This window comes from Girardinichthys multiradiatus, chromosome 5 (genome assembly GCF_021462225.1).
Source record: "Girardinichthys multiradiatus isolate DD_20200921_A chromosome 5, DD_fGirMul_XY1, whole genome shotgun sequence".
Classification (NCBI taxonomy): domain Eukaryota; kingdom Metazoa; phylum Chordata; class Actinopteri; order Cyprinodontiformes; family Goodeidae; genus Girardinichthys; species Girardinichthys multiradiatus.
The window spans coordinates 15,880,134-15,905,012 of NC_061798.1; the positions used below are offsets into that span (position 1 = coordinate 15,880,134).

Below are 24,879 nucleotides of genomic sequence, written 5' to 3' on the forward strand. Positions count from 1 at the left end.
AGGAATGTTCAAAGTGAGGTCTTGGGAAGCACAGATCACACAGATCCTGTTAAACAATAAATCATTTTCTGGGTTCCAACACAGTCTGGAATTTGATTTCAATAATTTTTGAGAAGTTTGAAAGTATCCTTCTTTTCTTTGCTTCTTTATGCCTTTCTTTTCCTCTTTCTGTTCTTCTTGTGTCCTGTCCTTCTGAATTTCTTCCGTGCTTCCTTCATTCTATCATATTTTTCATACTTTAGTTTTCACCTTTTTTTTATATTGTTCATTGTTTTTCTTATGTTCTCTTCCTTTCTTTCTTTCTTCTATTAATCTGGGGTTTTGCATGTTCCATATTTAAAGTATCCCCGTAACTGCCTTAAATTCATAATAAATTCTAGTTTTCATGTTTTAAAATAGATGAAAAGGACTGTGAAAACTGTCTGGAAACGTCTGGAGTTTGAAACATGTGAAGGGTCCCTGCATTTTATTTTTACGTCTTAACTTTTCTGTAGATATCTGGAGTGAGCAGTCATTCCAGACCGATCCCGACCTGCCTCCAGGATGGAAGAAGATCACAGACATGGCCGGTATCTACTACTGGCACATTCCTACAGGCACCACCCAGTGGGAGCGGCCCTCCACCCGTCCTTCTCCACCTGGACAGACTGAGACCCCGGCCCTGGCTGATCCCACGGCCCCCGCTCCACGTAAACACTCCCTGGCCTCCCTCAGCCCCTTACCCACTCCAGACCATGAGGTGAGAGGCAGGAAATCAGCTCGTGCTTTAATCCTCATTGTAGTTATTTGTTACCATATGCATGCGCTGAAACATTTACACTTCCTATACTGTTGCAGAAGCAGATTATGATTTTTAAGTCTGATCAGTTCTATATTAAACATTATTTTTACATTAAACATCTATATAGTGTGGTAATTAATGCATACTTTAGATTATTTTAAGAGGTTTTCTGAACTTGGGACCAAAAACAGACTGACTATATGTATGGTATCTATGTTAAACTTGCTGTTGTTTTTCTAAACAATAGAAGATCAAAAACCCGGACCATTGTTATGCTGAGAGACATTCACAGAGCACACCAGAAAAGTTGTGATAAATACAACCTTCTTTGAAACAACTGCTTTCTTTTTTCTGTGTGCACACATGGATGCAGTCATGCCAGGCAGAGATCTTCTTTAGGGCGTCAACTCGTTCGGGCAGCACCACCTCTGACAGCTCAGTGGAGCCTCTGTCCACTCAAGAGTCCACTCTCCCCACATGTGGATTTGTCAACAGCTGCTACTTTGTGAGTATTAGAGTATTTTTTCTTTCTTTCACTGTAGAGGTATATATTAAACAAATGTCTTCCTATCATAGAGAATATTCTCACTCTGTAATTTTAAGGTATTTTTGTAGTGCCTTGCAAAAATATTAAAAATGCATATAAAACAGCTCAAGATCAATCAGAGTAGATGGAGAACATCTGTGAACCTCAATTATCATACCTAGCCACAGATTCTCAGCTGGAAAGAAGCTTTCTCCACACCATAATGCCCCTACCAACATGTTTTACTGTGGGGATGCTTTGTTCAAGGTTAGGTGCAGAGTTATTTTCTCACATCACGAAATGTTTCGTAGACCAAAAAGTTCTGTTTTGGTCTCGTCTGACCCAAGCACCTTCCACATGTGGTGTGGCTTACATTTCTTGTGGAAAACTGCAAACAAGACTTCGTATGGCTTTCTGTCAATAGTTTAGTTCATTTATTTAAAAAGGGGCAATGCACATTAATTAGCACAAGTCAGTCTATCATGTAAATGTGCCTGATTTAGCCATAGAGGATCATTTTCATCTGCGGTTGACGGTATAGAACAGAATTAAATATGAAAATCACTCGATTGCTCAGTTACCAAATGCTGATGAATTTACCAAAAAAACAAATATAATAAAAACAGTGGTTTGCTTCTTGCCACCCTTCCATACAAGGCAGGCCTCTTGCCTGCTTCTCTGAATAAGGCTCCTATGGTCTTATTTGTTACTGATGTTCTTTCGTGTGCACAGCACACATTTTAGATTTTTATCTGTAATAAAATCTTGAAACCCACCTATGACTTTCTTTTCACTTCACATTTATGCACAACTTTGTGTTGGTCTGTCCCACTATTTAGTTTGTGGTTGTAATGCAACAAAATAATAAATATTGTTAGGCATTTGGATACCTTTACAAGGCACTGCATATATATATATATTCTTTTTTTTTTCTATTCTTTACTTAGACTGTCGGATGTCACCATGCTACAGCAATCAGTCAGTCAGTTGTGCTGAATGATTGAATAAAGTACAGGGAGGAAAGGAGACTGATAGAAAGCAGCAATGTCTAGATAAACTATTGATCCAGTGAGAATGGACTGATGCTGATGGATGGATGTGTCCAAACAAGATTCTGGCATATCAATCTGCTGCAAGTGCCCTCCACGCTGCTGGAGTCTTTACTACTATGGTAGATGAAAAAGTAATGCAGTTTAGTGAATCTTTTATTTTATTCAATTTCTCCTTCTTTTTGTCTTTAGCCTCGTTCTACATCTCTACAGGAGACACCAGATCAAGAAAGTCGTTCTCAGCATCACGAAGATGAAGACAAGGTAGGAGACTCAAACTTTACCCCATGCTGCTCCTCTTGGCAATTAGCAATTTATTTGTGGAGATGATGAGGCAGTTGATTCCTTTTACTAGTGTATAAATTGGTATTGTTTTGCTTCACATTTCACAGTTTTTATTTAATGTGAAATGGGTTTATTTGCATCCTAAAAAGAGATGCTGACTTCATATCAGATTTTATTTGAAGTACTACATATATATTTTTAAAAACACTAAGTACTTGAAGCATCTGTGTACTTTCAAAAATATTTGCTTTCATAATAACTAAAGGATAGTTTGCATTATTGATTTCAAATGTTTCCTGAGGGTTAAAATGTATTAAAATCTTTCTAAATGATCACAGGTGCATTTTTTAATTGCCTATATTGTGTCATTGAATCTGTTGATTATCAGGGACAAGCTAAAATGTTAAATAGGCGCAAAAAGATTTGGGAATAAAGTTTTGAATGGAAACCTCTCAGCTTTATTATACCTATGACAGCAAACATTTATTTGCGCATTTCTGAGACCTCTACCTCCAAAGTCGACTGAATAAAGTCCTATGTTTGTCTTATGCCCCCTTGTGGAGGATCTAAGTACTACAGGTGGTAAGTGCCACTTTAAAGCAAAACTACTCAGTACCCAGAGTACTCAGCACCTTCTTGAAAGTTGAGTTTTCATGAAGTACCAAATAATAATAATAACTTTTGGAATGGTACGCAAAATAAAATAAATTGTAAATTGTCTTTAATAAATATCTTACACATTATTTCATGCTTTATGGACAACCTGTGGTGGAAACGTAGGTAGATTTACAGGTGTGATGATTAGTTCAGTGCATAAGTTGGTTGTTAGTGCATTTATGAATGTGTTTTTTTTTTTACCTTATATACCAAAATAAAACAGCAATCAATTATGACTTCTTTAGACTGTTCAGTGCAGTGGAAAAGCATTAAAAATCATAGATTCCTACTTATTTTGCTTTTTGTGTCACCCTTAAATGTTTCAGATCGTCAATCAAATTTTAACATCAGACAATATAACCAGAGTAAATATAAAAGGCAGCTTTGACATGATGATTTCATTTATTAAGAGGAAAAAAAGCTCTCCAAACCAACCTGGACCTCTGTGGAAAAGTAATTGCCCCCTAATAACCGCTATCAATGCTTTGTGATAACTGGCAATAAGTATTTTTCACATCACTGTGGAGGAATTTTGGCCCACTATTCTTTTTTTCCCAAGATGAAGAGCCTGTTCACATCATCACAGTTCAAGCCACAGCATCCAACTGGATCTGAGTCTTGACTTTGATTAGGCCACTCCAAAACATTCCTCCTGGATGACTTGCTGAAGTGCTCTTGGCGTAATTTTTGCAGTCCAGCCACTCCTGGGAAAGTTTACCACTTTTCTGTGTTTTTTACTATTTTTGGATTATGGCTTTCACTCTGGTTCACTGGACAAAAGGCTTAGAAATAGTTTTCTAGTCCTTTCCACACTAGCAGATGTCCATGATTTTGTTTCTTATCTGTTCTTGAAGTTCTTTAGATCAGGGCCTGACGTGTTGCTTTAATTGACATCTTCTAGCCTGCCTTATGTTGTCAGACAGTGTCTCTTCATTCTACACATCTGAGCTTAGTTATTGGCAGTTACTTTTCCACAGATGGTCAGGTTGGTTTGAATAACTTTTCTCCATTATAAATCAAATCATCTTCTTGAAAGTGGCTTGTTTCATTTTCTCAGGTTATTACAATTTGTGTGATCTGAAATATTTAAGGGTGACACAAAATACAAAAACAGAGGAAATCTTTGAGGGGGTTAATCTCACAGCACTGTACGTAAACGTTTAATAAACAAACTATAGTATAATTTGAATTTGACATCTATGGAGTCCATGAGCTGGTTAGATAACAATTCTCACCTAAACTTCTTCCTTTGACCTCCCCCGTTATCTGTGTTTGTGTTTTAATGCTGTATGTAGAAGCAGGTGTGGAGTGAATTTGGAGGAAAAATTGATAGTGAAGTGTGGAAGGCAAGTATTATGCACTCAGTGTCAGTGACTCCTGCTCCTCATCTTTCCTCCCCCCTCCCACGTTTGGATTTAATATGCTAAAAGTCACTGCTTGGGCAGAAGCATGCGTGGCTGATGTTTCATCATAAATGTCACCGCATTTAAGAATATGTTATTTGGCTGCAGTAACACTTTTAACATTTTGTTTTTTTGTTTTTTTTTCTTATGTGATTAAAAAACGCTGATCTTTTCATTCTAATTGCATAGTTGTGAATGTGTTTGCACACAGAAGATGTGTGCATGTGTGTATCCAATGATTGTTAGCATTCCTTTCTCAATGTAGCATGCACAACCACTGCCATTTCGTCATCTAGCAATGCCTTCTGCCCACACATGGATGCATGTTGATACATACTAAGAAATGTCAAGATGTTTGCATTTGGATTTTACAATGTCTGTATGTATTAGCCCCCACCCCACCGGGTTTAAACCGTGCATTTAGTAAACTCTTAGAGTAATGAGATGAAGAAAGTATGCCCTCTCTAAAGTCTATGGGTTCTAGTATCAGGACATGATAAAATGATCTGGTCCTTAGGTCGTATAAAAATTTAATTGAACTTGAAGTGTACAAATAATACCCAACATCTGCTAATTTTACTAAAGCACAGTTGTGGCTGTGGCATAAATGTCGTGTTGGCAAACTGTGACTTTTCCTTTGACCCTAAAATCCACATTGATTGTTGATATATTGCAGAGGTTAGTATATTTTGTACTACAAGTTTTATTTAGCCAGAAAAGCTTACTTTATCACATCAAAACATTATCACTACATCTTTTACCTGACACAAGTTAATTTCACTTGGTGTAGTGAAATCATAATCATTCTGAAACCTTTGAAAAACGTTTGTCAATCTAATTATCAGACTGGCTGGTGTAAAAGGCGGGCAGAAGTAGTTGCCTGTCTTTTTTGTTGGAAATAGTTACCTCCAAAGAAGAGCCTCAGGAAAGAATATCCTGCAAAAATATAACAGAACCTCAAGATGAGAGGTTCAGTTGGAGTGAGGAAGGTGCTACGATGACATCAAGGAAAAGGCTGACATTCTGGGGGAAGTATGGTCAGCAGAAGACTGATGCAAAGTTATTTCCCCGGATGGATTTTCCTTCCAGACTGTTGTGTCATTTGGAAAATCACTTGTCTAATGAAGAAAAAGATGAGAGCTATTATCAGGTGTGTGTTGTGCCAACAGTAAAACATCCAGATGCATTTCATGCTGCTTCTAATCCAAAAGAGTGGGCTTACTTACAAATCTGCCCAATGGCACTGCCAAGAATGAATAGCTTAATCAAAATGTCTCCCACAGAGCAACGTTTTCCAGCAGTCAGAGCCGCGGGGATGAACCGTGGATGTTCCTGCATGACAGAGCACCTTGTCATCAGGCAAACACAATAAATGATTTAAAGATCAGCATTTAAAATTTTCAACATGTACACATGTAGACTCCAGGGCCCGTATTAACAAAGAATCCTAGGACTAAAAGTAGCTCCTAGTGACGTTATTTGAAGAAAAATCTTAGAATGTCTCGAACTCAAAAATGTTTCTTAGAATGTTCCCACGGTAAGATAAAAGTTATTCACAAAGCACCTTAGGCCTTAAGAGAGGTCCTCAGGTGAGAACCTATTAAGAGTAGTGAGGAGGACTTTTAGGTAGCCTAAGAGTTTCTTAAGCAGGCAAAATGGCGGAAAGCCCGAGGGAAAAGAGAGGTATTCTCCAAACAATGAATAACAGTGAATTAATAAAACACTACCAGCTCGATGGCGCAGGGATCCACCCCCTAAACAGTCGAGTAAATGAGAACATAAACTTCTATAACAATCATATAATTTTTAATATAGAGATAAACCATATCATTTCTCGAGGGCAAAATTAAATAATTTCAGCGGCAGGACAGATTAAAGACAGATAAATCATCTTTAAACTCCAGGGTTAATTATGGAGTACCACAGGGTTCAGTACTTGGGCCATTTCTCTTTACTATATATATATGCTTCCAATAGGTAAAATTATCAGGCAGCATAGGATACATTTTCACTGTTACGTTGATGATGCTCAGCTTTATTTATCCATAAATCCTGATGAACCCAACCAGTTAGATAGACTACAAGCATGTCTTGAAGATATAAAAACTTGGATGACGTAAAAGTTTCTGCTTCTAAATTCAGACAAGACAGAAGTTGTCGTCTTTGGACCGGAGTCTTTAAAAAAGAAACTGCTTAGTCAATCACTTAACCTGGATGGCATTAAATTGACCTCCGGTAATAAAGTAAAAAACCGTGGTGTTATTTTTGACCAGGACATGTCATTTAAATCCCATATTAAACAGGTTTTTAGGATTTCCTTCTTTCATCTCCGGAAACATTGCCAAAATAAGAAATATCCTATCCAGGAGTGACGCTGAAAAACTAATCCATGCATTTGTTACTTCAAGGCTGGACTATTGTAATTCTTTACTATCAGGATGTCCACAAAATGCAGTTAAAAGCCTTCAGCTGATTCAAAATGCTGCAGCAAGAGTTCTGATGAAAATTAAAAAGAGAGATCATTTTTCTCCTATTTTAGCTTCCCTTCATTGGCTCCCTGTTAAATTTAGAATATAATTTAAAATTCTCCTCCTCACATATAAAGCCCTTAATGATCTAGCTCCATCATACATCAGAGATCTGATTGTTCCATATGTTCCTAACAGAGCACTTCGTTCTCAGACTGCAGGTTTACTGGTGGTTCCTAGAGTCTCTAGAAGTAGAATGGGAGGCAGATCCTTTAGTTATCAGGCTCCTCTCCTGTGGAACCAGCTCCCAGCTTTAGTCCGTGAGGCAGACACCCTGTCTACTTTTAAGGCTAGGCTTAAAACTTTCCTTTTTGATAAAGCTTATAGTTAGAGTGGTTTAGGTTATCAGGGCGGGAGCCTTCCTCCCTCCCTGTTGGTTGGAGTAAGGAGGAGTCAGGTTTAGCCTAAACTGGCTCAGTTATGGTTGAGGTGCAAACACACCCTCCATTTCTGCTACCTGTATGACCCCTTCTCTTTTCCAATGGTTATAATCAGTCTGACAGAGAGAGGTATCTCAATCCTTGTGGTTTTTAGTATAACAATGACCATCAGTGGGACCCTTTGTGGGGTGCCTTGAGACGACATTGTTGTAAATAAGTGCCGTTAGACAGAAAGCGTCCTTAGACAGAAAAACTTTTTATCCAATTTGAATGAATAACTAACTCTGACTGCACTGTTCAATGGTTAGGATTAATTGGAATGTATGTACCTGACTGTTGTGAAGTGCCTTGAGACAACATGTGTTGTGAATTGGCGCTATATAAATAAAACTGAATTGAAAAAACTGAAAGGTGGACCTCTAGTAAGGTAATATTAAGAAGGATACATTTTTTCTAATTTATATGAAATACCTGTAGTATGAAAACGACCAGCATGGCGAGTAAACATAATAATAAGCAAATCAAAACAATGATGTTTCAAGGTTGGTGAGGCGGAGGACCCCAGAATGCAGACGAGCAGGAAGCATCGTAATGTAAAAGAAGATTTAATAAATGAAACTCACTTCAGCAGGTGGTGGCAAAAACAGGCATGCACAGGCAGGCAAGACAGGCTTGGCATGAACAGGACGAACTGAAAACTGTGATAATGTTTCTGCGAGGAGTAAACCGAACACATGTGTATATATGGAGCGTGAACCAGGTGAAACAAGGAAACTGATTACAAGATGCAGGTGGACCGAATGAAGCTGATTACAGGTTGACAGAAGCAGGGAGACACAAAACGTAACTGGGCAAAACAGAAATTCACAGATACAAAACTAATCGGGAAACATAACGTACAGAACATGAACAATACTAAGAAGCTATAGTACTGCCAGGAAAACAGAAGAAAGATCCAAAAACATAAACTGGAAATAGGAACAACAAAAACCAAAATCCCCTCAAATCATGACATGATGAGCATGTAAATAAGTTACATTCAAACATTTTGATGCTTTGTGACAATTAATTTAATCTTGCTAAGGTTTATCATCATGATTCACGCATTTCTGAATCCAATCTAAATTCTGTTGTCGGTTCATTTCTCTCCACTGATTACTAGGAGCACATTTTTTGTTGTTTCTTTTAACAACCAATCACAGCTCTTAGAAGACAGCGTCACACCTAGCAACGGGGTCAACCACACCTCTTCCCTAAGATAGGAATATCTGTCGTCTCCTCTCTCAGAGTCCCTTTCAGCAGAGAACTGAATCACTCTTAAGCTAGGAGAATCTAAGACCGGAGCTCTCTGACAGGACTCTGAGAATCTTTGTGAATACGGGCCCAGATCTTTACTTAGTTCAGAGCTTTTGGTTAGATTTCAATAAGAATGTAGGTAAGCAGAAGGCCTTCAACTGATCTACGATCAGATCCAAGCAGCAATAAAAAAAGTGGTTCACCATTATACCTTGACGTAAAGATACAGAAAAATGCCACAGAATTCTGACATTAAAACTGAAATTTTAAACACAAATGTACACAACTGATTGTTAACAGGCCTAGCCAGGCTAACTGGTTCATGCTTGTATTGTGTTTGTATGTATGAGTCTTTACAACTTAAAAGGTTTTAAAAGTTCCTCAAATACACAAGAACATTTTGACGTCATAGCATGCGACATTTGTGTCACTGCCTAAAGATTTGGCCATGTCATTAACATGCACAATAGCGTTTGTTTCAGCATTTCTTTTCTTAATTGTTTATTAAATCTCAGTTTAGTAAAAAAAGGAACTGCGTTTCATCAACTAATCAGTCAACAAGTGTCGAGATTTCTTTTTTATTAATAAAACCTTAACAAAACATTATTTTTTCAAATATTAGCTGTGTGAAAGCTTTTAAGGTGGAAATGATGTTAGCAATGTTTGTTTGGGCTGTTTTAACATTTGAACTTCTTTGTCATCAGGACCTGCAGGCAGCCACGGTGAACCCTGACCCCAGTCTGAAAGAGTTTGAGGGTGCCACGCTTCGCTACGCTTCTCTAAAGCTGAGGTGAAATAATTGTAAACTGTAGCAAAGGAGTTGGGGATCACATCTTTCTTTAACTTTATTAAAGGCATCTAGAGTTGCACGACGTTGCCATCCCAACTTATCCCAGTTGGTAACCCAACAAATCATTGAATTCAGGTGTTCCAAACACATCCATGGTCTTAGGTGTTCAAAATCAACACCATAAAAGTAAACACTGGTTAGGAACCTTGTTAACTAAAGTTTGCCCTTCTGTCCTGCATCTTTTTTTTGAAGCTGCTCTTTTTCTTGCCAGGAACCGTCCAGCCACGGAGGAAAATGAGTCCAGCAGAGTAAACAGTGACCCAGAGGCTAAGGTGAGGGCTTTATGTGATGTCATGTATGTTTATTGTCGTCTTTGTCAGTTTGCCTCACCATAGTGAAAAATCAACATTGTTCTTTAGCTTTGGATTCATGTAGTCATTCTCAACAGATGATGACATCTTGCCATGAGATGATTCTTTGTGTGTTTTAAGGTTCAAGATGTTATTGTGGTTTTTTATTTGTACTTGCACATAGGAATCAAAATTGTATTCCCAGTGTAGACATCAGTAGGTGCAAAAAAAGTAGAAATATGAGCAGTTAAAAATTAGTTGAAAATCAAAACTTTATAAAATGTTGCACTAAAATGTTGAAAGAATAAAATCACACCAAAGTACCAGCTGTGGAACATTCCTGTGGATAGACCCTCTGCTGTCCTGCCATCACCGAACTTGACAGTGTGGTTGGTGTTCAGGTTGGTGGTACAGTTATGGCTGAGGAGGCTGGACAGCAGATGGCTCAGGACGCACTATAGAGGCGATCCTGTGATAACTGAGATAGTCCTAAAAGGGAAATTGTCCACTTTGACTCATTTTTTGCTATGTCTGCGTCAGGAAGTCGAGAGTCCAGGTGAACCTACCATGATTCACCCTCAGCAGGCTCAGCTATTCACACACTGTTGTGGGGTAAAGATGTTCTATCATCTGCGGTTGTCGAGCTGAGAAATACCGCCTCCTAGTGGTAATGTCTACTGTAGAACATCTGTGGATTTTATTTCTGACGCATTAAAAATATCCAAATCCTGGATTCAAATGAGGAAAGCCTTTAGGCTTTAAGGTAGATAAAAAAATTGTTGCACCGGCCAGTTGACTAATGTTGTATCTGGATTATTTGTATGCTGGCTCAATCTGCAGTGGAGTTCTGTGTAGTTAAGTAAACTCAATATATGGCTGGATTAATGGATAGATTTATTACAGATTTAAGATGATGCTTAGCCTGATGGCATTAAGGTAAATTAGCTTTCTAAATGTACTTTTGAATAAATAAATACGTAAAATATGTTCCTCTAAATCTGAATCTAGTCTGAGGCTTCCTTTGCCTTCGTTTTCTCTGTCAGACAGTCCAGGATGAGATTGTTAAAGATCTAGGTGCACCTGAGATGGTTGGAGGAGCAGGAGGCGATAATGCCAAGTCCTGCAGGACATCTCCCACTGGGTTGTTCATTTCAATATGGATAATTTCCTTTGTTAAACACAAGATTTTACAATAACCATGTCCACTGTCAGTCTTCAAAGAGTGCCGTTCTGCCTATTTTAAATGTTTTCCTTCAGCTCACCTAAATTAAATTAATAGTTCATCACCAGGCCTCTGCAGAACTTGATGAGGTACCTCAGCTGTTTGGATGAGCCGTGTTGGACCAGGGACACATTTAAGGCCTGCAGGATGCTAGCCCTTGAGGACTGGAGTTGGACACCCAACACATTTTACATACCTCTACAGTCATGTATACATAACATTGAACTTATTTACCATTTCACATCTTACATTATTAAACTGAAGTACTAAACTGAAAAGAGTTGGATTCGACTCCTCTGTCGCCAACCCTGAGCCACACTGATAATGGTCTATACCAATCTGCCACTTTATTAGGTACACCTGCTCTAGTGGTTGATGACAGTAATGGTGAAACACCTGATCACATGGCAGCCACTCAGTGCTTTCAGACATTGAAATGTGGTGAAGTCGAGTATCAAGAAAAGGGAATATCAGTGAAGTTAAATCTGCCGTGGTTGTTGGAGCCAGATGGGCTGGTCTGCGTATTTCAGAAACATCCCTCAGATTTACTGAGAGCAGCCTGTACGACAAAATATCCAGAGACTGGCTGTTGTGTGAATGACAATGCTTTGTTAATGCTGAGGAGAGAGAATTTTGCAGACTGGTTGAAGATAATTGAAAGGCAACAGCATAATAAGAATAAAATTTCTGAACGGACAACAGATCAAACCTTGAAGCATATGAAACCTTAGAGGAATGTTCCCTTTTGTACTTTACTGCTGGTTTAAAATGCCTATTAGTGTGGCATCGATAGTTTGAAAACCACTCCTGTAAGTAAAACGGACATTTTTGTATGTGTTTCATTTTGGGGTGAACTCACTCATTGTCTTAATTTGTGTGAAGTGTTTTGCAGTGCGCTCCTTGGGTTGGGTAGAGATGGCCGAGGAGGACCTGGCTCCCGGGAAGAGCAGTGTAGCCGTCAACAACTGCATCCGACAACTGTCCTACTCCAAGAATGACATACGGGACACTGTTGGCATCTGGGGTGAGGTGAGGGACATTGTTTGGAGTTACATCTGTATACAAAATGTGTTGTGCGTTTTGCTTTAGGCATGAAATATTTTCTAAATGGTTAAAGTAAAATGGCTTGCTGGTCAGAAATGTCTATAAAAAGCCACAAAAAAAAAAGATTTATGAAGATTAGTGGAAAGTAAAGTGGAGCAACAAATGACAACAGTGGCCTAGGAGAAAGGAAAAAGAATAAAGTAAAGTGGAGCCATGTTAGAGAGTTTTTTTCCCCTCCATGTACTGTGGATTTATCTAATGTGAACTGACAGAGCACAGAGGTAGAGAGCTTCATTTCCCTTTCACTTGTCTTTTATCTTCTTCCCTTTTTTAGAGTTAAATAATTTATTCAGAGACCTACTAAACCTAAGAATACAGACACACACACACACACACTTGTTAACACCATATGGTCACACATTACCTTACTGACAAAGAAAGTTAAGGACACAGATTTAGAGGTGGAAATTAAATCAAACTGCTGCTTTTGAAAGGTGATATGACTGTACAGCAATTATCACAATATGATAATAAAGTGTGATCAGGTACTCCAATCGTTCCATATCAGTGGGATGTTGCAGATCCTTAGTTGTGGCTAAAAGGGCCGACTGGCTGTGAGACAGAGTCACACTGCAATTTAGGGCTGCACAAATAGGATACAATGATATTACGATATCGCAGAACCGATTGTAATTGCCTCTGAATTTCCTCAGTCTTCCCTCTTTTCCATAATCACAATTAATCATTCATTCTTCTTGAGCTTTAGCATCTCTTTTACTAAGATCTATAACAGATGAGGGCACAAAATGCAGTGGAGGTCCACACGAATGGCCAAATACATTATTTGAAGACAGAGGTTGAATGCATGGCATCTGAAATACTTTAGCTCATATCGCATCCAAGTAGACCTCTTAGAAATTGCACACTTTGACATTGCTGTGACAATTGCAGTTTGATCAATTGTGCAGCTCAACACTGTTGTATCCTGTCAAGCTAAACCTGCTCTGAGGCTAGCATGTCTGCTCTTTGCTTTATGTATGGCCCATTAATAAGTGTGTCATTAAAGTATTTTAATGAGGTTCCGTTTAAACATGCTCAGACAGAACTTACTGAAAGTCTTGTTTTCTTGCTCCATAAATGTAGTGCTCTAGTTTGAACTTAAAAAAATATTTCTGTCTGAGCTGCTTGTTCTCCCACACCAGTCCGAGGATATCTGACAACAGCACACATCATAGGTCGTGTGTCAGAGTCTGACAGGTAGCTACCACAGCCAAAATAATTTAAGGAGGATAACAGTTCAATTTCACACAGTTAAAACTCAATAAAAGGACCATTTCACTACGTTTTGGACTTTCCACAACTTCAAAGGGAAAGTGGCAGCTAGCTTAATTTGGTAAATTGAAACACGAAGGATTTTTACCCCCACTCATCATCGGAGGTTAAGAGAGGCTTTACGAGGAGCCGTATCAGTTGAAGCTGCTGGCTCGCTACGGGGGCGTGTCTGAGTGAGATGGTTTTATACCCGAACGCAGGATCTGTGACGTAAGCATGTACCAAGCTGTCCCGTTGAACCCATTTGGAAAATTCAACTGCAGTAGCCACCATTCAACCCTAGGAGGGCAGCACTAAGACGGTTTTAGGACAAAATTTCACAATAAACTAAGTTTACATGAAATTTAAAATAAATGCACTGAAAGGGCCACACAGTATAAGAGATAACAGATTAAAAGAGTATGGACTGTATAGTCAAGTACTCGTACTTGACTCGTACTTGTCGTCTTCCGCTTTATCCGGGACCGGGTCGCGGGGGCAGCAGACTCAGCAGAGACATCCAGACGTCCCTCTTCCCAGACACCTCCTCCAGCTCCTCCAGGGGGAGCCCAAGGCCTTCCCAGGCCAGCCGAGAGACATAGTCCCTCCAGCGTGTCCTGGGCCATCCCCTGGGCCTCCTCTCAGTGGGACGTGCCTGGAACACCTCCCGAGGAAGGCGTCCAGGAGACATCCGATATAGATGCCCGAGCCACCTCAACTGGCTCCTCTCGATGTGGAGGAGAAGCGGCTCTACTCCAAGCCCCTCCCGGATGGCCGAGCTCCTCACCCTATCTCTAAGGTAGTGCCTACGGAGGAAGCTCATTTCAGCCGCTTGTATCCAGGATCTTGTTCTTTTGGTCATGACCCAAAGTTCATGGCCATAGGTGAGGGTAGGAACGTAGACCGACCGGTAAATCGAGAGCTTCGCTTTTCGGCTCAGCTCTTTCTTCACCACAACAGACCAACACAGAGTCCCGTTACTGTGGCAGCCGCACCGATCCGTCTGTCGATCTCCCGCTCCATTCTTCCCTCACTCGTGAACAAGACCCCGAGATACTTAAACTCCTCCACTTGAGGCAGGAACTCCCCTCCAACCTGAAGAGGACAAGCCACCCTTTTCCGATCGAGAACCATGGCTTCGGACTTGGAGGAGCTGATCTTCATCCCAGCAGCTTCACAGTCGGCTGCAAACCACCACAGTGCATGCTGTAGGTCTTGGCTAGAGGGGGCCAGCAGGACCACGTCATCTGCAAAAAGAAGAGACGAAATCCTCTGGTCCCCAAACCAGACCTCCTCCGGCCCTTGGCTGCGCCTAGAAATCCTGTCCATAAAAGTTATGAACAGGACCGGTGACAAAGGGCAGCCCTGCCGGAGTCCAACATGCACCGGGAACAGGTCCGACTTAGTGCCGGCAATGCGGACCAAACTCCTGCTCCGCTTGTGCAGAGACCGGATGGCCCCTAATAAAGGGCCCCCGATTCCATACTCCTGGAGCACCCCCACAGGGCATCACGAGGGACACAGTCGAATGCTTTCTCCAGGTCCACAAAACACATGTGGACCAGTTGGGCAAACTCCCATGAACCCTCAAGTACCCTGAAGAGGGTATAGAGCTGGTCCAGTGTTCCACGGCCGGGACGAAAACCACACTGCTCCTCCTGAAGCCGGGGTTCGACTATCGGCCGGACTCTCCTCTCCAATACCCTGGCGTAGGCCATACCAGGGAGGCTGAGGAGTGTGATCCCCTGTAGTTGGAACACACCCTCCGGTCCCCCTTCTTATGTAGGGGGACCACCACCCCAGTCTCCCAGTCCAGAGGCACTGTCCCCGACCGCCACGCAATGTTGTTAAAGAGTCTAACCCCGAGTTCCCAGCCTCTGTTTCCACCAGGGAATGCGTGATGGCATGATCCTCGAAGTACTCCTTCCACCGCCCAATAATGTCCCCAGTCGAGGTCAGCAGCCTCCCACCCCCGCTGTAAACAGTGTTGGCGAAGAACTGCTTCCCCCTACTTAGCGCATTGAGTGTCTTGTTGCTGAAAAGCGCTATATAAATAAACTTACCTTACCTTACCTTCTGAGGCGCCGGACGGTTTGCCAGAATCGCTTTGAGGCGTGTATAGTCAAGTAAAGCAAGTCAAATGTATTTATAATCACATCTAAAAAGAACCACAACTGACCTAAGTGCAACAACAAAAAACAAGCTAATTAATCATTAAAGGTAGCACAACAAATACACAGATTTCCTGCTTAACTAGAGTTAAAAGCCATTAAAAAGAAAGGCAGGCTGTTGGAGAGCTTAAGGGCCACCACAGAGAATAGACTCTGTCACCTCTGGTCTTTAGTCTTGATCTGGGGGTCTCCAAGAGCAGGTGACCGCGCTATAGATTAAGAATAGTTTCCACATAAATGTCCAGAATGTTATAAAAATGCAGAAAGAAGATCTAGAAATTTTAATTTGGAATTTCGAAATGAAAAATGTGCAAGAACGCTGTACCTATTAAGCAGGTAAAGAAAGTTTCTGATAAAGCTTTTTTTCACACATTAAGCTGCAGGAAGTAAGGACTGTCTGTTCTTATGAGTACATTTAAATGATTTGTGCATGAATGTGTGTTTTTGTGTACAGGGTAAAGACATGTACCTGGTGCTGGAGAACAACATGTTGAACCTGGTCGACCCAATGGACCGCAGTGTGCTTCATTCCCAGCCCATTGCAAGTATCCGTGTCTGGGGCGTTGGCCGGGACAATGGCAGGTTAGTTGCAGTTTCAAAACAACTGTTCTCTGAAATATAATTTATTTTCCTTGTTATTCCAATAATAATTTGGGCTTTACATGCAGTGCTCCAAATTACCTTTAATTTGTCTGTGGGCATTTATTTTTTTGTACTTGATGTTTTTGCATGTCAATATCTTTGTGTTTTGTATAGTTTGTATTCTTGATATTTCACTTAACTCTCCCAACTTAGCAAAAGGTCATGGTAACAAATGAAGGCAAGTAGAATATTTATGTTGCGAAAGGACAGAGTTTATGACAGATTACAAAGCTAAATCTAATGAAAGAAGGCCAATTGCCATCGTTCAAATTAAAACATAAGCACTAGACCTTCTGTCGCTATCAACATACTTTTGCACGCTTCACTGAAGGATGAGGTAGACCTCAGAATAAACACTGTGATGCTGCAGCTTTGTGACCATTAGAGGGAGCTGTTCCCTGCTTCAAACAAAACAGAAAATTACAGTGCAAGTCATCAGCTTTGGCGGGGATGATGTGGTCTGGAATGGGTGGAAATTCCTTTACAATCACTTTCACGCATGCCTGTACAGAGTCATTCAATCTGAAATCCTCAGGTACAATAAAAGTGACCTAAATACACTCTAATGAAATGAAAATATTTCCAATGCACATCTACACATAGGAGTGCCAGAGCAGTGTGAATAGCTCGGCTGCAGCAAAAGGAGGAGGGGGCGGCATGGTGAGGGAAGTGGAGGGAGAGAGAAAAGCTGCCAGAGAGGGGGAGGTATGGTTAGTTCTAACAGGGTGTGGATCAGACAGGTTAAAGGGAGTGTGGGAGCCTGCAGCACCACTAGAAATGACGTGCGTGTAGAGACGCTCCTGTTTTTAGGATTACACACTGAGATAGGAAAGCAGACCTCTGTGAGTATATTTGATTCTGTTATTTTTTGATCTTTTGTGTTAGCAGAAAGTAGAAAAGATCTCAGATGTGAGGGTTGTCTGTAGGAGGTATTTCTAAGCAGATACTTCTGATTTGTGTTTGTCTTATCTGACGTATGCATGTTGCGATTTTGAAAAAACTCTAGTGAAGCAACAGAGTAAATGCTAATGTTTGTGCTTGTGGCAGAGGATTGAACAGATTAACTAAAATGGCTAAATCCTAATAAATTTATACTAATAAATGTCTGTAGATTTATGATAAGTCATTTATTGTTTTTCTTTTTCCTTTGCTTGGATAATAATGTATATACTATTTTTTTCTTCCTAGTAGAAAATGTGCTGTCAAATTACAGCCAATATTTATTACAAAACAGTACTAAGATGCATAAAATTACTGGGTGAAATATCCTTTGCCCATTTAATTTGTGAGTTTATTTTTAGGTCATGTTGGAGTTTTTCTGTCTGATTTCTGATGGCTGTTTTTTTTTCTTTAAGATCAATTTTATTGGAAGAACATAGAAATCTATTTTTTTCTAGGATTATGTAAGTGTTAAGTAATTATCACAGCATGTGTGACAGACGTTGCTGTAAAACATGGTTTTACTGTTTTTAAAATAATGATAAAAGGATTACAAAGTTTAAATTGTAAACTGTTTTTAGCATTTTATAATAGCACTCAGCTCAGCTAGAATCACAAAAGCCATAGGCACTCTTGTCAGTCAAGAATATAGATCTTGGCCGCAACTCTGAAATTTCCAAATGGCTGCCAACATTTTCAAAACCAGCATGATCCTTTACAGACTGAGGAGTGAAGCTGAAAACGATAAACTAAGCACTTATCTGGACTCCAGCCTTCCTGTTTTCTGCTGAAAATCTTGCTCTCTCGCTGTTTCCTTTTACATCCCCAAGATTTTCCCGACTTCATTTACAGCACCTCACTGACACTGAAAATAACTTACCGGGGGACGTCTTACCTCAGTAATAGTGTCCACACTGAATATAGTTTTGTTTTAGTAACACTCGTTAAGCCGTTACACTGTGCGATTAGTGGTTTTCCCAGAGAAAATCTGTCTTCATAAAAGAGAACCTTTGGCTGTGAAATCAAATTTGTGGTCGTTGATGTATAACAGAGAGGTCGCTGATTTAGAGCTCCTGTCCCCAAAGACGACTTATGACAAATATCTAGCGGTGACATACAGTTTCTGAGAAAATCATGCAGTGTGACCGCTGCTGCAATACACCTCAGATTTTCTCCTCCTTTGTCCAAGCATGAACGCTTTCACTGCTGTCTCCTTTTTCCCTTCCTTTTCCCTTCCTATTACAAGAGCCTCATGCTCTTGTAATAGGCACATTTACACTTGTAACATTCAGTCCGTTTATGGTTAGACTCAAATGTCTCTGAGACTTTTCTGACACAGTTGTCCTGCATCATCAAGTTGTGCAGTTCAGCATCTTCAATCATTGGTGCGACAGGAGTTAATGATAAGATTTTAAAATGTGGAGCTCAGACAGTGTGACATATTCAAGTCCTGATATTTCAAACTGCACAGCGTGTGGCGGGCTGTAGCACTTATGTATGGTTTGCACTGGTTGGTTACCAGTCAGGGCTGTTTAACTGAAAACCTTCTGATTCCGGTTAACAACTGATTGCTTGGTGCATCTGTAAAAGAAGTTTATTTGCTGCAGGAATCTTCCTATTTATTTATCTTTCTCTGTCAAACACACACACACACACTGCTGTGAAGGCCTATAGCAATTTTGTCAATGTGCAAGCAGCACCTCTGTGACTACCTATTTCTTCCAGTGCTATGAAACTTACTTATTATCATCACCGGATTACAGATTCCCTGAGCAGCCGGGTGCTGAAATGATAATCACAGTATTTTTAAAATAAGACATCACTCCCAGATGCTCACCGTCCTCCTCTCCTTTCTTTGATTTCTATCTTTTATAGCTCCTTTTTATTCAGACATTAGTTTGATTTGTATACCCTTGGCTTCAACATTATTTCAACCACTTGACACCCAATATCCTGTCAGAATATCTGAATTGCTGAAATTGTTTCCTACTGTGCCTTACCGAAGTATTCACACCCCTGAACTTTTTAACGTGTTTAATAGGGATTTTAGGTGATAGACCAACATGAAATATTGTGTAATTTTGAAGTGAAAGTAAAAATTATATATGATTTTAACATGTTTTATACAGAAAAATCTGAAAGTGTGGTGTGTAACACTGCACATCTATAGATAAAAACCCATGGATAAACACGGTGGTTGCAGCATCATACAGTGGGTTTGCTTTTCTTGAGCAGGTACAGGGAAGCTGGTCTAAGTTGATGTTGATGAATACTTTTGCAAGGCACCAAATTCTCCTGTAGTCATTCAAATTATTTTTATGTTGCTTTCGAATATAAACATGACTAGCCAATTAGGGAAGGCCAAGATTTTATAATTTTTCTTTTTTTTGACCTTATGTTCAATCATCGTCTTTTTGCATATCTCACTTGAAAGGTAGGTATGAGTTTTTTAAACAACCTTCTGAGCTGTGGGATATGTGCACCACTGTTTCAACTGGGATATGCATCCGCTTGCCCAAACTCTTATTTTTCTGAGATGTTTCAGTTGTACTCGGGATGAGAAGTGACTGCTGGGCTAAAATTTAATTAGATATCCTCTCCTACTGCTGGGGTCAAGTGTTGCGTACATTTCTTTTTTCTACTAAATGTCGTCTTTTTTCCCAATGCTTCCTTGGATGCAGAGAGAGGTAAACACATTTCTTTCTCCTATTAACAATCCTCATCTGTTGTATCTGTTAGTTTTTATTGTTTAATTTCCTCTGTATCTCATTTTTTTCCGATGTTCAATATGGATTTTGATATCCTGTATCACCCTGCACAAATACACAGAAATGTGGTGGAGGAAGTTGACCTCCTGCGTCCATGTCGGTCTATGAGGTCTTTTTATTCGATGTGCAGACACACAGGAATGTTTGTCTGTGTGAGGATATTGAACCTGTCAGCCTTGAGGCCTGAATGACCCCTTTCACAGAAATTTAAGTGCCAGTGCTTGAAGGATCTTACTCAGATATGTCCATAATCATCTTCAAATTATTTACAGGATCTTACCAAAGCACGTATACCTCATGAACTTGCTCACATTTGATCAGTGTGGCACACATTTGTATTCAGCCCCATTTACTCTGATACCTCTAAATAAAATCCTGTGAACCAATTACTGTCAGAAGTCACCTAATTAGCTCGTTGAGTCCAGTTGTTTTTAATTTATTGTCATTATAATTACAGCTGTTCTGTGAAGGTATTGGGGGTTTGTTAGAGAACATTAATGAACAAACATGAAGTCCCAACTAAACAGACAGGGTGAACAAGTAGACCATTAATCAGAGAAGCAGCCAGGAGGCACAAGGTAACTCTGTAGGAGCTGCAAAGATCCACAGCTTAGGTAGGAAAATCGGTTGACAAGACAACAATTTTTCGCCCCCCCACAAATCTGCCCTTTAAGGAAGAGTGGCATGAAGAAAAGCATTGTTTGAGGAAAGCTGTTAGTCTCATTTGTAGTTTGCCACAAGCCATGTAAGCAGAAAGATGCATTAATCCGATAAAACACAAATTGAACTTGTTGCCCTACATGCAAAATGCCATTTTAGGCAGAAAACTAACCACTGCATGGTGGTGGCAGTATCATGCCGTGGGAATCTGGTCAGAGTTGATGGGAAGATGGAAGGACCTTAATTTTGAGAGATTTTGAAAAAACATCTCAGTCATTTTTAATGTTTTAGTACTAATCTTAATTTGTTGTTTTAGTCTGTATTCAATTTTAAAACTGGTAGAGACATTCCCCCTAAAGACGTGCAGCTGGAATAGCACCCAAAGGTATTTCTACAGAGTACTGACTAATGAGTGCTAAACACAAATGCATGCCACACCTTTCAGATTTTCATTTGTGAAAACATTTGAAAATCCTACATCCATTTTCTTCCACTTTACAATTATGCACTACTTTGTGTTGGTCTATGACATAAAATCCCAGAAAATACATTGAAGTTTGTTAAATACTTTTACAAGGCGCTGCCTCCTCCCTTTCATTTGGTTTTGGATTCTTCATCCTTTTCTGTTTAGCAGACTTTAATTATTTTCCACTCCACTGGTCTCAGAAAAAAATCTTTTCTCTGCTGTTACTTCATTCAGCTTCTTCTTGCATCACACTGCTCCACTGATGTTTGGTGGTCCTTCGACTTGTATGTGTGTTAATCAGTGGCGATTGCTCTAAGACTGCAAGGGAAGCTCAGCTTCCCCTAAAATGTCAAAAAATAAGTGATCAAATATATACTGTTGTGTGTACATGTCATTGACTAAATATGCGCTACAACGCGCTCAACTTTTGTTCAGAATCAGCTTCTTATCACTGGTGACGACGCAGCTTTCCTCTCACTCATTCCTGCAGCTTTAAACAGTGAGTTCAATAGCAAAGCAAAAATGCTGGGCTCTGTCCCGCCCATCGGACGCTCAGCGTCTCTGGGGGTCTATGGTGCAGTCGGCAGGCCTCGGCTGGCCCGGACGCTCAGCTTCTGCATGATGATTGGATGATCTGTCTGAGGCTGAATCTCTTTTTGATTGACAGCTAAATCAGCAAATCAGCGATCTTGAAATTGAGCTTTCCCTCCTTGAAAGACCAGCAACCGCCACTGGTGTGAATGTGTCTGAATCCATCACATGTATAAATGTTGCTTCAGCCCTAATCTGTGCCTTAGAGATGTTGCTTTTTAACTGTAACTTATAGTTCTTGTCGGTGTTCGTGTTTTGTTTTTGTTTTTTAGGGACTTTGCATATGTGGCGCGGGACAAAAACACCAGGATCCTGAAATGTCATGTGTTCCGCTGTGACACGCCAGCCAAAGCCATTGCCACAAGCCTGCACAAGATCTGCTCCAGGGTGAGTTGTTCAAGCCAGAGGATGCTGCAGAATCAATGTCAAGTCGATGAACAATGAGCCCTTCTAAAGCCTCCTAAAGTTTTACTTAATCACCCGTACTGTTTTAAAATCTGAGCACTCAGTTTTATCTTCGCTCATGGCATCTGAAGTCCTTATTGTTTCTTCTACACAAACACAGTTATCAGGAGAAGGTCTGTACTCTGAATGTCTCTTCTTGTGAATACAGATAGGTTTAAACAACCAGAATACTAATAATGAAACAATGATTTTTTTTTTTTACTATTTCAGCTATGAATATGGAATCAATTGATGTTAGTTTTGTCCCTGAAGAACATCTGCAGAGTTAATTCTTTAATTCAGAGTCTGGATGAGGTCTTTAAATGGTTTAATCATGTATATGGTCTTATTACTTGGTGCATAGTTCAATTCAGAGTAGAAAGCGAAATGTTTTTATTGGTTCCTCTGAGACTTGATTGTTCCAATTGATTGTAAAACCACAACAAGGCATTTTGCAGCCAAGAACGCACTATATTACAAAAAGTATTGGGTTACCCCTCTAGAACATTAAATGTAGGTTTTCCAACCTCTTGGCTTCAAGTGTACAAATTCCAGCACCAAGGCATAGGTTGCTCTGTCAAATGATGCTGTGATTGGATGCCACCCAGGCAATAAGTCGTGTTGTACAATATTCTCGGTACTAATTATTCCACAGTGTTTGTGTCATACCAGTGTAGAAGCAAACAGGAACAATAGCAACTCAGGACAAATCAGAGTGGGGACAGCGGATGTCGAGTGTGTAGAAATGACCAACTCTGCATTGTCAATAGCTACAGACCTCCAAACTTCATGTGGCCTTCAGGTTTGCTGAAGAACAAACAGTACAGAGCTTCATGGAATGATTTTCCATGGTTAAACAGCTTTACGTCACTAAGTGGAATGCAAAGTGCCACATGCAGTGATGGAAAGTACAACGCCACTCAGGGGTTACGCTAACCAAGTATTTTTTTTTTTTGACCGTTTTTTTTTTTTTTCAACCTTAATGTAAAAATCTGAATGCCATCTGTCATTTTGACAGACTGCAGTTCACACCCCTGACCAGTTGGGGGCTGGTTTTGTCACTTGATGCATGACCTCGTTGACTTCACTCGGAAAAATGTCACGGCAGCTGAGTGTCCGAAGTTTCTTCAAAAAGACCAAAAACAATGATGGTGTCGATAGAAAAGGTGAAAAAATAGGGACTGATGCAGTGGATGATAAAGAACAAATAAATGAGCGTGCCTAATTTAGGTCCATATGGACAAGGAGGAAGTTGTGAGACTGTTCAGGTCTCTTCATATTTTAAGTTTAATCGTTTAATTTCATTGTTTATATGTAGTTACGGAGACCACAGTCAGAAAAGGTTACATGTATTCATCCAGTTGATGTGTATTATCTGTTTGTTCAGACCGAATATCAATTGAAATGAATGAAAATGAACGCTATTGAATGTTTAAAATTTGTAATTTAAAAACAAATCTGTTAAAAATAGATTAGAACAGGTTTTTCTTTACTACCCTGTCAGTCAAAATGAAAGACAACGAAAAAGTCTAGTGGAACCTCTGCTGCCACTGGACTCCAGATTAGTGGACAAATATCCAGGGCAGAATGCACAAAGCAAGGTCCATAAAGACACGGGTGAATGAATTTGGTGTGGAGGAACTTGACAAGTCTGCTTAGAACACCTTTGGGATGATTTAGAGCAGACTGAGAGCCAGCACTCCCTGTCTAACAACAGTGTCTGACCTCAGAAATGCTTTGCTGGAAGAATTGTTTGATATTCCTATAAACACTTCCCAGAAGAGCTGAAGCTGTGACAGCGGGAAACGGTTAATCAACGGCATAATAAAACCTTTGTTTTTACAGTGGTATGAATGCGTTACATTAACGCTCAGCTTGGACTCTCTTATACTGGACTCATCTTATACTGCTCTATATTTACTCTCACTCACTTAAAACTGTGCACTTATATTTATATTATATTGTAGATATGTTTGTACTGTTTAACTTGTACTGTATTGCACCGACTACGCCAAAACAAATTCCTTGTATGTCCAAAAACGTACTTGGCAATAAAGCTTTTCTGATTCTGATTCTGATTCTGATGACGTTCAGGTTCATGTGTGTAAAGTGGCCCAATACTCTGGCAATATACTGCATGATTCAAGTCTTCTTAATTCACACTTGTAAAACAAGAACAAAACAGAACACAACAGGGTTAGATAAACTGTTCATCTGATCTGACAAACTCTAAAGACCTCTGTGCTGTAAGTCTGGTGTTTTTATGTATGTAAGAGTAAAATGTGTGAATTATTCTTTCTTTCTGGGTTGTGTGGTTCTGTTGCTTTATTCCTTTAAATTTTAAAGCAGAAAGAGCGCTTTTATCTTTTAGTTTTGAAATGTGACCTGTTTAGTTTCCCCATTTGTGTGTTTTCCTGTGTGTTGTGGGTAAACAGCATGACCATATCAGCTGTGAAGCTGTTCTAGTGCTTTCCTATAATTGTTTTCATCCCCCTCCAGCTCCTGTTCTCATCCACTTTCACACATATTATTGTTGTTGCATCTTCTCGCTCCTCTCTGTCTGGGTGTAAAAATCC

General features: G+C 39.9%; 1 protein-coding gene across 13 annotated transcripts in view; it reads left to right on the forward strand.

The window, feature by feature from the left end:
• The window catches only part of apbb2b (amyloid beta (A4) precursor protein-binding, family B, member 2b), a 76,894-nt gene that overhangs the window by 40,895 nt on the left and 11,120 nt on the right, over positions 1 to 24,879 (forward strand). For 7 of the 13 annotated variants that reach the window (XM_047365409.1, XM_047365407.1, XM_047365406.1 and 4 more), the window contains 10 exons: positions 495 to 739; positions 1,155 to 1,286; positions 2,549 to 2,620; positions 4,594 to 4,644; positions 9,610 to 9,695; positions 9,967 to 10,027; positions 12,150 to 12,296; positions 16,248 to 16,375; positions 20,056 to 20,061; positions 22,132 to 22,246. In XM_047365409.1, coding sequence (XP_047221365.1) covers positions 495 to 739; positions 1,155 to 1,286; positions 2,549 to 2,620; positions 4,594 to 4,644; positions 9,610 to 9,695; positions 9,967 to 10,027; positions 12,150 to 12,296; positions 16,248 to 16,375; positions 20,056 to 20,061; positions 22,132 to 22,246 — 1,043 coding nt within the window. Of the gene's footprint in view, positions 1 to 494; positions 740 to 1,154; positions 1,287 to 2,548; positions 2,621 to 4,593; positions 4,645 to 9,609; positions 9,696 to 9,966; positions 10,028 to 12,149; positions 12,297 to 16,247; positions 16,376 to 17,132; positions 17,278 to 20,055; positions 20,062 to 22,131; positions 22,247 to 24,879 lie in introns of those variants that run through there. The other 6 variants (XM_047365413.1, XM_047365414.1, XM_047365419.1 and 3 more) reach the window with 4 other exon arrangements.